General features: G+C 39.2%; 1 protein-coding gene across 1 annotated transcript in view; it reads right to left on the reverse strand.

Annotated features, from left to right (window-relative positions):
• Positions 1 to 7,496: 7,496 nt before the first annotated feature.
• LOC141472080 (gamma-aminobutyric acid receptor subunit pi-like) overlaps positions 7,497 to 15,063 on the reverse strand; it is a 48,394-nt gene continuing 40,827 nt past the window's right edge. Inside the window, exons 7-9 of the mRNA XM_074158873.1 lie at positions 14,519 to 14,671; positions 13,452 to 13,645; positions 7,497 to 7,808 (exon numbers count right to left, since the gene is read on the reverse strand). Coding sequence (XP_074014974.1) covers positions 7,497 to 7,808; positions 13,452 to 13,645; positions 14,519 to 14,671 — 659 coding nt within the window. The remainder of the gene's footprint in view (positions 7,809 to 13,451; positions 13,646 to 14,518; positions 14,672 to 15,063) is intronic.

The raw sequence follows: 15,063 nt of genomic DNA on the forward strand, positions 1-15,063 counted from the left end.
GTCGTGATTCAAATCAGAAGTGAAACCCAAAGAGACACGAGGAGCCAGAAGCCATGGCCAACAGTCTCCTGCACTGCAGATGAGGCAGGACATTTTGGGGCGAGTGATCCCACCTCTCAGTGAGAGAGGCTTACGTACCAGCATGCATTCTCAGCGTCACGCACAGTGAAAACCAATAGAAATTAAATTGGAAGATACAGGCACAATCCTATTATGTGATAAGGAAACCAGGGTGGATAGAGACGGCACAGAGATAAGAGGGTCATGAAAACTAACAGAGCAATTTGGACCCGAGGAAGTGGATGCATTATTCACCAGATGCACTCAGCCACACTGGATTGTCAGACGAGGCTTGTCCTTGTCAAAATATAATAAATTAGCCTCTTCTGCCCTCTCTACATTTAAGGTTCTGGCACGGACCATTTTAGACAAACATAGATTGATGGCTGCAGTGTACGCGGGAATGACACAGGACCAGTATGATGCTGAAATATCACTAAAATTAATGATTTTGGCTTGTCCCTCTGTTATCTTCAGTACAGCACGGCGGTGCATCTGGAGACCTGACTTTATCAAAGAACAATGTAGAGCCTTCTGGGAAGGGCAACGCTAGAGCTAGAATGCAGGCATATGCAGAGATGCAAAAGGTACAGAAACAGTTTTTGATTCTGCTAGTAAAGAGCTGCATGGTAATTCAAGTTATCTGACAGGACAGAAATTCAGCTCAGACCATTCCGAGCACTTTCTTACAGAAAAGGTAACCTACATTTGGGTTACAGAAACGAATTTGTAGATGCTGTCCAAAGACTTTTAAGGCAATGCGTGGCAACCCAAGGCAAAGGCAGCTTTGAAATTATTGGCCCAGAAGTGGTAAATTAGAAATTAGGATTTTAGGATATTATGGTAGAAATAAAGGAATTGGATCTTCTTCATTTTGGGCTCTTATAGTATTTTTGGTTGCAGGTGCATAGTGGGACTGATCAACTGCAAAAAATCTGTAAAGCTGCTGTATTACCTCATTTTCCAAAACTTCAGCAAGGTTTTACCCAGCAGCTGGAATGTGCTGGAAAGGACAGTCACAGAACAAAGAGTTTCAGGTTTTTGAGTCTGGTCATTTGTTCCATCTGAAATAAGACTGTAGCATCTGAGAGCATTTGTGGTTTGAAATGGTGCAGGGTCAGCTATGTAGTTGGCATCCATCTGGGATGCTCCATGGTAATGTATGGAAATCTCCAGAGTTATCAGTTCTCATTATCAGACTTTGCAAAATGTGGATCAGCAGCACATTAAAAGGTTGTTCAGTAGAATTAAAATTATCCTGGGGCATAGGAAGCCTGAGACTTCAAAATCTTTAGATATTTGCACATCATACTTTAGTTTTTTCTTTTAAAGAAAAAAAGAAAGACAAGGATCTCTGAATCTTTCATTATGAAAGAACCTCAGAAAGTACTAGGAATGACACTTGAGCACAATGCTTACACAAAGACGAAAATAAATGATGGGGAAAGATGATAAAATGATGCTCAGTCTCTTAGTCATCTTTCTGGGAAAGAAGTTCAGAAAAAGGTTCCATTTATATTTAGCTGCTTACAAAATTTCCTCAGACCTTAATCTGCTATATTATTATTTTGAAGATGACCATTTTGAGAGGTCAAGACTGTCAGTTCTTGTGTTCTCAGAAATTCCCCAAAGGGTTGTCAAGGTAAGCCTTATAAAACTACAGCAAGGATTGGACCAGATCCCTGTAACCAATTCATAGACTGACAGTGTAGGGTCGAAGCTGTTCCTATAGGTCTTATTCTCTTCACAAGGACGGAAAATACCACAGAAAAGGACAGTTGTATTCATTAGATATCAAAAATATATTGCCTTGAACAGAAAACACTTTGATGAGGACTAAATTAGCTACACCCACAACATAGCTCAGCATATGAGTCTAATGGACTAGCATTTAAATGCTTAAAAGCATTGGAAGAGACTAATGCAGTGTTATGTGATTCTTGTTCACCTTGTCATGGCACTCACCCAAAGCAGATGCTTGATAAACCAGAACTGGAAGTGGGCTGAAATGAACTGCCTCCTAAAGAAACTGGGACATAGAAAAGGAGGAGGCAATCCCTTCTTCTTCATCTTTCAAGAATATTTCAGTAAGTGCAACACCAGCTTTCCCCACGCTGGTAAATCTCACAAGTTTGTTGCTGTTTCTGAGATGCAATGGATGTTGATTGTAGCAACATCATTAACATCAGCATGAGGGCCAGGGGCATACAAGCTGAGAATGTTAATGTGTAATTCAGGTTTGAAATCCATTTTGTACTCTCATGTTGGTTTGGTTTTGGTTTGTTTTTTTTCTAACTTTGCCAGCTTATTCTGCTTCCAAAGTAGCCAAGCATCAGCTAGAGCCAGTGCTGCGAGAACTGCTATTCCGGCTCCATTCCTAACCTGCCTTTAAAGCAGAAAAATGACATTCCTTTCCTTTTTGAGAAATTGAATAACCCTGGTCTCACATCTTTTTACTGCCTAAGTTCCAGAAGTTATCTGCTATAGCAAAGGAAGCAACAGCGGTGCGGCTGTTTGTGCATTAACACAGATGAAGTTATCCGGTGGTTAAATCTGGATTAGATTTAAATTCAGAGCTGAGTTTGAAAACCAATCAGGTTATAGTTTGTGTGCACATGTGATGGTGCTAAAATCTTATGGATTTTTTTTGTCTTCTGAAGTTTTGGTTGTGTTTGATCTGGAATGGGAAAATAGGGTCCATTCCAGTTTGGAAAGAAACCCAGAACCCAAATTATATCAGTAAATTTACATCAAGAGACTGAAATGCCCCCCAAACACCCCCTTATTCTTCTCTTTCTGGGGATGGAAAGTTTAACTGTCAGATGGAACTGGGGAAGAAAGATGTCTACAGAAGGAAACTGATGAAAAGCTGAATTTGGCAATATTTTTAAAGTGGACCCCTGGTTTTAATTATCCAGTTATATAACAAGTAATGGCAAATCCATTCAGCTTCTGCTCTAAGTGCTCTCAAGCATCCACTTTTCTACAGTGCACAGAATCCACTCCAGTCTTCAGCTCTTGGGTTGAGATACCTTGTTCCTGCAGCGACCTGTTTAATCAGCCCAAAAGACTCCCACCCCTCAGTTTTCCACCATTTCAACAAATCCTATCTGCAAGGGAAACTTTTCCAAAAGATTTGAACTGGCTTTTAAAATTAATTTGATCCTTTTGTCAACTGTTAGCAGTGTGCCAGTGAATTACCTGGGAACATTTATTTAGGATTCATAAATATTTATAGGAAAACTGTTGTTACAGCCACAATTCTGCCTGCCTTGAAATACTGAGATACTATAACACTTTGATTTGAAACATTATAACCTGCAGGAGAAAACCTAGATGTCAGGATAGAAAATTCAGGCTTAAAACACAAGGTACTGTGGTCATGATGTTATTTTGCAGACTGGAAGAATATGTTAACAATTTAGGTGGTTAAAATGATGGAAATAGCAGTCTGGGTTTGAGAAGCCTGAACTTCAGTGTGAAAAACAGGAGTCCTCAACAGTCTGATCTTAATTAATCTGTCACTACAAACATGACCTAGTTACCATAGTACAAATGTCAGCTTGTAATAGCTTTTCCCTAGAGTCCTTAACTAGCATTTGCCATTTACATTTGCTCATTCAATCATGAAGAGCAGTTAATTAGCTCCACCTACTGCTGCATGGAGTGAATTGTACCAGCAGCGCCAGTTCTCCCAGTAGCCTCTTCAGACTGCACTGGTAGAGGTGTTTTAGGCTCTCTGCTGCGCGGCGCCACCGCCAGGAGCTGTTAGCAGAAAGCAGGAGGTTTACATCTTTCTGTTTCTTCTTCTGTCATCAGCTTTACTGTCACATAGGCTTTCTTTAATCTCTAATTTTATTTTATTTTTTTAATTCTTTTTTGAATTACAGGGTCAAAATGTGGGGCATCATTTTTTTAATACATTTTCCAAACCAAAAGACATAACGGTTCTCTTTTAAAATAATTAGCACGAACAATGAGGCGACATGCGAAGAAGGAAACAGAGCTACTTAGGTTACTGCTGCACTGCTAATAAAGGAGGCCACTATGCTGAGAATGATTACTCAGATCAACAGATGGATGCCCTCATCTTATGCTTGCCATATGTGCTGACTGGAATATTCAGATGGGGTATTTATTTAGTTGTTTGAGTTTTAAAATAAATGTTCTGATACTCATTTCAAATGCATTCTTAGTTTATGAGAGAGCTAATGAATGCCTGTTCTAAAAAGTCATCTTTCTCAGTATTTCCCTTTTGTTTTAGGTGGAATACTTCAAATACTCTTAAAACATCCCAACTACCACCCCAGCGAGCAGGCTGCAGGAGATACTTACATACGACATAGCTGATTCAGAGAAACACACCAGATAATTGCCAAAGTGGAAAGGTAGCAAGGATTAATGCCTTCAAATGCCTAAAATCTGCAAAATCTTTAATTTTTATATTTTAAGAAATAGCTCAGCAAAGGATTTTATTTTCATAATAGATTTACTTTTCCATTAAGAAAGAAAATAATACCAAAGAGCTTATTAAAGTCAGAGACATTTTTCTAGTCTGCATAACACTTAGGCACCTGTGAGATGGCTGCTAAACTGAAAGACCAGGCTTGCAGGTATTCCCCAGCGGAAGGAAATTTATTCCTTGGGCTGACTGCCACCTTCAGATATGTCTAAAGTAACACACCTCCTGCTAACAGCAAAGTGAATTATATGAAGGTCCATCATCAGTTCTTGCTGCTACCCGCTTTGTCCACCTTATGCCCCCAGTTGCACACCTGCCTCAAGTGGCCCCAAAATACCACGGGGCATTGCTGAATTATTAGTCTGAGAAAGCCTCTAATTATTCATTCATCATTCAAATCAAAGTAAGCAAAAGAAAGACAACTATAAACCAGAAAACGATTGGAGAGAAGGTCCAAGGTCCAGGTATGAAAACAGCCATTTTCGTTGCTGAGGCCAGCTTTGACTGCCTCAGCCTCAACTTTGGCCCCTTCTTAGCTCTAAAAGAGATTTCTCCATCTCTAATTTGTCTCTGAGTTTTAGCCTTCAATGCATTGTTCATGAACGCCATCTGCTTAGAAGAGCCTTTCCAGCTAACTCCAAGGAATCTGATAGTTTCTGGGGGCAGTTTTGTATATTTGAATGGGATAATTTAAATGCCATTCTTCATTCTTCATCCACTGCACTGAAAATCTGTTACCCTGTACCCTGGAGGGAACATCTTTTACTTACACAAATTCACGTCAAACCAAGTTTTGTTTTTCAAATTAGTAATTAATGCAGAATTATGCAAAGCAGAATAATAAATAATCTGGCTGCACAGTCTATTCTTTCATGAAAACATAGGAGACTTCAGCGTCAAGCTCTGCTTACAATTAGCACATCAGTGGGAAAACAGACCTTGTAATCAGTTAATGCACTGTAAATAAAGCTGCCCAGATCTTCAACAGCTTTCTAACACAATATGTAAGGTGAATTATCTCCAAGTTAATTGGAAGCTACAAAACTCTAAATGCTTACTTTATGCTTGTAGTAAATGTAAATCCCAAATTTAGTGTTACACAACAGGTAACCTGCAATGTGTGGATAACTATCTGAAAAGACTTGGGATTAATGTAAACTTCAAATTTAAGAAACTAAGTACAGAGCTTTACCATATGCCTTCTGCGAACTTTACGGGAGTAAGAAATGGAAAGAAACCTCAGAATCCAGTTCCTCACCTCATTTCTAATAAAAAATGCCATCAAATCTGTTCCTGAATAAAGGGTTTAAGGTCAAATCTGCAACAGCAGAATGTTAAATAAAAAAAAAATATATATTTTTGTTTGTCTTGTCCTTTACACAGGCAGCTTCGGTTTGATTTCTTGAATGCATCTGCTTTCATATGAATGTCAGAAGAGCCACGAGGTACCAAAAGCCACTAGACTGTTCTTGAAGTCACGTTGCCTCAATAAGCCTTGCAAAAGGCATTAGAGGTAGCAGTAGAGAAACAAGCTTTCAGTGCACAACCTGTTTAGAAAATAAAAATACTGAGGGGATTTTACTGACCTAGTACTTGTCTACCAGTGTGCAATGATTTTTATGGATTTAGTTCTGAGCAGGGGCAAATCTAACCCACAGTGGTATTTTGCACTTTCCTTCTTCCCATGGAATGGTGTCCTTCACAGGCAGCACACTGGTACAGAGGTGTATCAAGGAGTCCCAATATCAGGGGGGCTTTTTGATTCATTCCTATGTGTGCAGTGTGGGGGATCATCATAAATGTCGATGTACACAGTCTATAAAAGCACATATACACTTCTATACATATATATGCAACCCACACATGCAGGAGAGAGGTACGGTCAGGAAAGAGGTCTAAGTGCTTCTAAACCTCCAGAGTGCAGTATAAGAAACAGGTTGCCATGTCAATAACTTTTATAATATTTGTCAGTGACGTAATCACTCAGAAAGACTGTTACGTTTTTTCATCAAGCGTAACCATTCTCTCATGTGGGTCATAGTTTTATCTGTATAGTATCTCTATCATAGTTTTAACTTACCCTCTTTTCATCAAGAGTTATTGCATACCCAGGGTTTTCTTTTCAATTCAAGAAGGAAACTTTTTCTTTACCTGAAATTTTTAATGGAATTTGGTAAACTGAAAATTAAGCATATCAATTTTTTCCTCTGCATAATAGTTACCCAGGCAGTTGTGACTAAGAAGAGTACAGAGTATAAATGTCAGGATAAATTGCTATATTTCATTAAGGATTGGCCAACACCTAAGTATATCCTAACTTGGGAAAAACACCTCTCTGGATCTTTGTGCCTCCAGTCCATTTTTATATTCTGCCCCACACTTACTCAGAAAAGTACAGTGATGCCTATGGGACATTTATCTAAAGACTCTAAAGAATCTCAACATATATTTGTGACCTTAGAAAGAAGAATATATTGTTTGGTTTATGTTGGTAGCCCATGCCTTCAAAGCTGTTTCTTGCTATGAAGCAAAATCACTTGAATCTGCAATTACACATTTTCTTATATAATCGGGAAAATTTATGCATTATTAACAATGCTAGGAGGAACTGAATACTGAAAGCATAGCAGGAAAACAACACTTCATTGTTTTTATTTTTAAATGTATTTAATGCAGTTTAGAAACTAGTTTAATATAACACTTCTTTTACAAAGTTGACCATTAAAATATTTTTAAAGGACTCATCGGCCTTTGATAAATAGTTTCATATAGGACATGCATGCTAATAGGAAAGTTCAGTTTTGGATGACAGCCATTTAACAGCGGAAAAGTGAATTAACAAGAAACTTTGTAGAAATGCTTGAAAAGATGGTATGTCCTCTCATATCTCTTTATCCAACTTCTTCATTATTCTACAGCTTCCCCTCCCATATCCACTTTCTAAACTTTAAACCAATTTCACACATTAAAACATTTAGAAATACAAATAATATACCCAATAAAATACATTAATTATGATGAATGATAATGGGAAAGAAAATCTGGCATAGTTGTCTATGTGGTAAGGATTTTTAACATGGAAGCAATCAAAGATACAGAAAAGTCTTTTCATTATTGACATTGGTGAACTACACCCACTGTATTTACTTTTCTCCTTTTTTCCGTCGATGCTGGTTTTGCTGCTCTTGTTTGAGTTGATCTCGTTCACATTGTCAGGGGCACTCCAACTGTTAGCGACTGCTGCCAGGACTCCACTCCTCTCTTCTTCAGCCTCTTCATCCTCATCCTGATAGGAAACAAAACCACAGGTACTTAAGTGCACTTTTCATTGCCTATTTACTTTAGAGCTGCAGCAAATAATAGGATTTTTCTCACCACTCCTCCTGTATCTCGCTCCTTGATTTCAAGGGTGAGGACCTACATGCACCAGACAGCTCCTTTCAGCTTTCAAAATTTCCATTTACAGGAAAAACACTGACTTAAACACCATCTTACCGCAAAAGCTTTCATAAGGCTGTCAAGCAAAGCTGAATTTGTTCAAATATGGCCCACTAAGGTTTACTTAAGACAGCAGCAAATCCACGAAATGCACAACAATAAGTTGTCTTCTGCTCGGAAAAATCCTGGCAAAGGTTAGTATCTAGAAAGTGGGTAAAGCAAAGCTCCAGTCTGGAGATGGAGAAGGTGGGGGAGCTGCCAGACCAGCTAGTCAAGCTGGTTGCACCCCAAATCAAGCACCCCAGAATACAAGACACTTTCCTACTGTGCAACTGGTTACTCTATTCCTGGTGCTTTGTGATGAAAATCAAATTACTTTAAACAAACAGAAAAAAACAAAAAAACAAAACAAAAAAAACCAAACAAACAAGTAAGTAAAAAAAAGCATAAAAAAAAAAAAGAGGGTCATAAAGAGGGACAAGCCCCACAAGTAAATAAATACTAAATAGCTCATACTACTTTCTTTCAAGACCTGAAACCCATGCTTTAAGTTCAAAGTTATGCTAAGGTTAAACGCATTTTTATGTGTTTCACTGCATCAAGACAGCTCTTTGGAGAATGTTGTATAAGCCTTCTGGTGGGTTTTCTTTCTTTGATTAGAATGGCTCGAAGCCATGAAGTTCATGTATGAAATCTTCACCCTTTGAAGTCAGTGGGTTCTCTGTTACTGACTCAGAGGACACAGGATTAGACGTCAGTTGCGGCTTCAGCTCTAAACACAAACTTCCTTGAAAGTTCTGGGGTATTTCATTTGGTTTGGGGTATTGCAGAGACATCAGCAGATCCAAGCTACAAAGATTGGCTCCAGCTTTGTATCTAAACTAAACCTAAATTTGTACAGTTGAAGGAGGGGTCATTTTAATTCAAGCAGGTGTACATATAATTTCCTCCTTATGATTTCATTACCTTCCAAATCAGTGAGTGGCATATAAGCAAGAAAAAGCTAAAAATGTATTTGTGAAATGTAGAATGCAGAATCTCTTTCCTCTGACGCATTCGCTTTTCCCATTTGCATCATGAGGAGAAATAGATTAGACAAGGGTAAACTTTAGAAAATTTAAGATGTACAGCCCCATGGGTAGCCTCATTTAGAATTATCCCAGCTATTAAAGTCAAAGAAAGCTCATTAAGCCACCTGAGTGATCTCCATGCCAGTGCAGAATTGCTCTTCTGCCCAGGGTACTTGTAGATGGCACGGTTCTTGAGCCTTTCTTCCTCTAAAATTAGTAATGTCCTTGAAAATTAAAGTGGAGTCTGGACAATGTCCTCAGACTGCTGTGAATCAGTGAAGCAGAACAGATGGAGCTAGAAAAAGGGATTATTACTGCTTTTCATTTTCAATTTGCCAAAAAAAAAAATCCAGTATATTTTATTTGAGAGAGATAAACGTAGCTCAACACGACGTGTCATCCTAAAAATACACTGACTACAGAACCTTGCTCATCCTCCGCCTGGCCTCCCGCAGCTACGTGAGAATTTTGAAACCCAAGGCCAGGATAAGAATCCGCCGATAAAGCACTAAGAGGATCAATCTATAAAATTCCAATCTGAACCTTAGACAATCCCCAGGGTAGTACTAAACCTCAAACCTGGAGTTTTACTTGGGGCATAACTCTGTTATAAATACCTTGCTCTTCTGCTTCAAACAGTTGCGGCAGCTGAGGGGATCGCTGGGGACAGCAGAGGAGCCTTTGCCAGCAGCGCCTGCCGCTTGAAACAAGGCACCAGAGTGGCAGCTTAATGAATGCACTCCGTGCTTCAAAAGTTAATAAAATAAAGAAACCTGTCAGAATAGTCCTGACTTTCTTACCACTGCTCATTTTTTAGAAAGGGAAAAAAGAGCAAAACAACATCTGTACTTCAAAACTGGCAAGATTTGGGGCATTATTCAGTGTAAGAGTCTATTTGTCTCTCAGGTAGGGCCAGCTAGAAGTTGTACAGAATTAGTTTTACTGCAGAGCATGAAAGGACATTGCGTACGTGCTGTTTTTCTTTTCACGCAACCGTATGTGAACAATTCGCAGGAGGCTGATGCTTTATTAGGCTGTTCTTAACTCCTCGCTGCTTCCCAGGAGGCAGTTATTACTTCAGCAGAAAATACCCTACATGATGCATACGTACTTGATTCTGTTTGCAGCGTTACAAGGCAGGGCTCTGGGAACAGAAAGGAGTTTGCAGCAGAAGTGCTGTGTCGCATTCCTTGGAAAGGAGAAAGCTAGTCCAGAGGAGAATACAACTGCTAGTTTATAAAGAACTACAATCTTATAAACTGGAACTGTCAAGGGGCTTTTCCAACTCGCTATGGAGAATTGCATGTGATGAAAGATTAAGCTGGTTTACATTATATTAAAAAAATGTGTTGCAAGTGTTCACCTGTGGCTTTAATTTTAAATGTCACGCTGTGTTTTCTCTGGATTTCAGCTGTCAGTAAGAAAATGGCAGCTGGCACTAAGGGCTCTCTTTGGATACAAAACTGGCAGCGCCCGGGAAAGGTACCGTACGTCACCTGGAAAGCTCTGTATATGGCACCTGCTATTGCGGCTGCTGTTTGTACTAACGGAAGTGTTTGCTGACATCTAACAGCCAACAGATTTGAGAAAAGTTGTCTTTTCCATCGAATCATAAAGATGATCAAGATTAAAAGTATTTCAACATAGAGTGTTGCAGACCTGGAGCTTATGCAGTGTTCAGAAAGACATGATGCTTGCACAGAAATGCAACAGACACTGAGCACTGCCCTTGTAACCTTATTTTCAGTTTTCAAACTTCCCTCCATTCTGACCTAAGGGGAGCAGTTTAGGTGAAAGACAGATGAAGGCCAAGGAGAATTTCTGTTTTACAGAAAAGCACAATTCACACCTTTGTATAAAAGAGAAGAAACTGAGGATTTTGGCGAGGAAACCTCTCCGTTTAGGCAGTCCGTTATGCAGTTGACGTGAATGGCACGCTCTGCCTGACCCTCCTTCCAGCAGGTGGTTCCTCTGCTTTTGGCCTTCGCTTTAAAGCTGTCTCTGTGGGTCCTGTTTCACGTGATGTGAAACAAGAGTGTGGATATGAGGAGCTCTTTCACCAGTTTATATTCTAAACTGGAGACCCCAAAGGCTTCAAAAGAACATGATACGCCATTGACCAACTGCTTTAAAGAGCAAACCAGAAAGCAAGCCAGTACAACTACTTTCTATACAAGGCAGAGGGTTACATTTTCAATTCACCTCCTACATTTATTTACATAATTATGAGTGCAAATTTTATATCAGCTCTCAAATGGGAATAACAAACTGGGAAGTGAGATTTCTAATTAACTTGTGTCCACAAGAGAATATGGTAATGAGGAGAACACATTTACAAGTGACGATACTCACACAGAAATTTGTTGAGTACCTGCTAGACAGTGACATGAGATTTTAGCTGCTACTTCTGTCCTTGCGATGTTTTGGGTTTTACAATGAGAAATGAGAAATACAAGTCAGGTGTGCTCTCCACGGCACCCTGCTCCAGTAAGTGGTGCTTGTCCTTGGCTACAGTAGGAGAAGGACATGACAGGCATTTCCCTTATTCTACAGAGTCCCGAGTTGATCTAGGACCAACCAACTGCCCCTTCCCTTAGATGTTTGTGTGGGCAAGAAGTGAGCTGGACTGGCTTGCTCACTCCTGATGCACAGCAGGAACACTCCTGAAGTGACAGACCATCCCTTTAGCCATTATGTCTACCACAAAACTGTAACTTAAGTCTTTCTTCCTTCTTCATTTTAGGGCTGTTCCTCCACTTACTCCACGTATTTCAAGTCCTTGAGTTCCCACGTCTGCCCCATCTGCAAGCACTGTACGTGTGCCCCAGACGAAAGGGAATCTGACACAGACAGGCGAACGCAAGGGCAGTCGTAAGTGCCCTTCACAGATCAAAAGACGCTGAATCACCCAAGCACTGAAACACTTTATTTTCTTACCCAAACCTCCAATAAGCCTTTTTTTTTTTTCTGCTCGATGAGCAAAACGACAACCACTTACTTCACAAGATGGATATGCTCAGAGGGAATTGTCACTGATGCTACCTTGCCAAGAAAAACTACTTTCAGGCTTTCCACTCAAATCCTCATTCAAAACGAGTGTTTGGCCATTTGCAGACACTCCCACATTAGATGTTGTCTTTTAAAATCCACTGGGTGGCTCAGCTTTGTGTCCGTTTTTCAGCCCTTCTTCACACACCCAGATCTAATGACAGCTTTGAACACACTCCTGTGCACATACAGAACTTCTCTCTCATGCAAACAGCCAAAATCCCAGATTAATTGTTGTACTATCTAGGCATAGAAAAACACATCTGGGCTGATCTTCATTGTTTTAAGCTTCTCCACTTGAACTCAATATCCTGTTTCTTGAGCCTACCAAGGAGCTTTACTTAGGCATTTGCGATGCTCCATTCTAGCTTAGCTTAAATAGTTAATAATCTTTCTTTTTCTGGCGGTTTAGCCCTACAGCACTCAACCAAACTTCTTGCTGCTTTTTTTTCTGTTACTCTCACTTTTCTATTTGTCCAGAAATTTCATAAGCTGCTTAAAATTTTCTTTTCTATCATGCATATTAGATACACTTCTGTAGTGAAAAGCTGCCAGACAATCAGCTTCCAACTTCCTTGTGATTTCTTTCTCACTGCTTATGAAAGCAGTGCTAAACACTGGAGATGGAAGACGTGACAAAACGTCTTCACGAAACTATCCTGATTATTTCAGCAAGATGACAACCACCAGACTGAAAAAATGCCTGGGATGAAGTGACCCCTTTTTATTTTAAGTATTTTTCAACATATTTCAGAGTTCTGAGAAGCTCATTAGAGCAGCAAAAAGTGCTGCTATAATAACGATGAAGAACAGAAAGTGAATCCCAGTCTGAGCTTCAGCTGCAGCTGTTGAAAAAGAAGGTGTAAGTGGAAGGCTATAGGGATCTGATACACCTAATGAGTGAAGCTGTCTGCTGGTAAACTGACCATGCACGTGCCATGCATGTGCAGAAGGTTTCATAAAGAGAATGTGATAAAATCTTTTTTTGTTTTTGAGGGGTTTTTTTGCTGTATTGCAATAAGATCAAGTCACCAACCTCAATCAAATTTTTGAACCACAAGTAAGCGTATGCCATTGCTGGGGAGGCAAGTGCCTATGATTTTTGTGATACATCTAGCACATAGTTTGATAAATGGCCATAAGTCCATGCCAAAAGAGAGAATCACTATGGAAGGGTGTTTCAGTTTCTTTGATCTCTTCCAAAAAGCACCAGGTATACAAATAATTTTTCTTTTTCTTGAGGTTATTGTTTTCACTGTCCTTATTCTAAAATAGAAACTTCCTTAAATACATTTACCATTAGTGCTAAGATAATTTATTTTCTAGCAGGTATAACTGCAGTCTGTAGGACAATAATCAAAGAATTAAAATACCTTTGGAAGTTCCTTTGAACTGAGTCGATGCAGAGTGCAGAAATGAGCCACAGCATACTCTAACAGTGCTCCAAAGATGAAACTGAAGCAGATACCGAGGTACACATCAATTGCCTTTATAAAGCAATTAGCATTTGGGAGAGAAGTCCTGGCTCCCATCATCAGTGTTGTCATAGTAAGGACTGTGGTAACACCTGTGGAATGCAAAAAATCTATGTTCTGATAAAACAGATAGCAATGAGGGCTGCTACTGCAAAGGCCCTGCTACAGGCCAGCTCTCCCCAGCCCTGTGAACTCCTAGAACGCCACTGCATTTAATGTGCCACATTTTGGAGAGAAGACTTCCAAATGAACTTGTGATTCGGAAGTTAAATGCTTAAAAACACTCATGAAAAACATTTGTAAAGATGAGAAGACTGGAAGCTAAAATGAGATAGATTTTGGTGTCTTAGAATGTATATTTATGATTAACACGTTATTATTGCAATACCATGCAAATGCTGCCTTTAAAACATTCAGATATCATTTTGCTCAGTGCAGTTGCCGACTAGCTCCATTTGATGTGAAATCTTTCTTTCTTCTCTATAGGAGTGGTTTTCCCACCCCAACTGCAGTCTGATCAGAATAAATTTGAATTCTTTCCCTTTCAGAATATCCTTTATTTGAAATTAATTATATTTAATCTCTTATAAGTCTCTTATTATTCACATGTTAATTAGTACGTATCATTAGACCTCACAAAAGCCTCACAATTCTGTCTGTGCATGCCATGCATTGGAATATGTTGAAATTATTTCCAAAATGACTGAGTTTTTTCCTTTGCTTTCAGCAGCCTCCCCTGCCTCCAGGTCTCCTGTATCTCCCAAAGACACTTTCTTAGTTAAGGAATAGCCAGGCTTTACAGCGAATCTGCATGATGTACTGCAGATGGCAAACCAGAAAAGTAATTCCATAGAACTCAGAAGTGTTTGTAACTTTTGGAAATGGATGCCATGTACGAGCAATAAAGAAAGCACCTTATTGATCCAACCCTTGGTTTGTTTTATTCTGTTTTATCGGCTTCTTACCTATGCAGATTCTGGCTGGAACTGATGACTGGCTTATCCAAAACGATACCCAGGAGAGCACAACCAGTAGGATTGATGGCACATACGTCTCCAGTATGAAATACAAGATGTTTCTCTTGAGTTCAAAGTGAAACACTAGTTTTGGGTAACGTCCTATGGAAAGAGCAGGAAAAAAAATATTGTGAATGTGCAATTCATAACAAGTTGTTTAAATTATCACCTGTATTTCTTTAGTGCATTACAATGCAGCAAAAGCTTAACAAAAATGCTGGAGAAAAATTAAACACAGCACTGAAAAATTCTAACATGAAGACTCTAAATTGAACTGGAGGAAAAAAATCAAAATATATAACACCCAGTCACCATATCCAGAGTTTCACTAAAGATGACTTGAATTGGAAATTCACTGAGGATTAGTGAAGGAAAAAAATAAATCCATGAATGTGTGAAAAGGATGTTTCATTATATAACACATTGCAAGGAAATTTCAAGTCATATATGTATTTAGCTGTGGCTATTCATAAGAATTACCACGATGAATATAA

Source organism: Numenius arquata, chromosome 15 (genome assembly GCF_964106895.1).
Source record: "Numenius arquata chromosome 15, bNumArq3.hap1.1, whole genome shotgun sequence".
Taxonomy (NCBI): Eukaryota; Metazoa; Chordata; class Aves; order Charadriiformes; family Scolopacidae; genus Numenius; species Numenius arquata.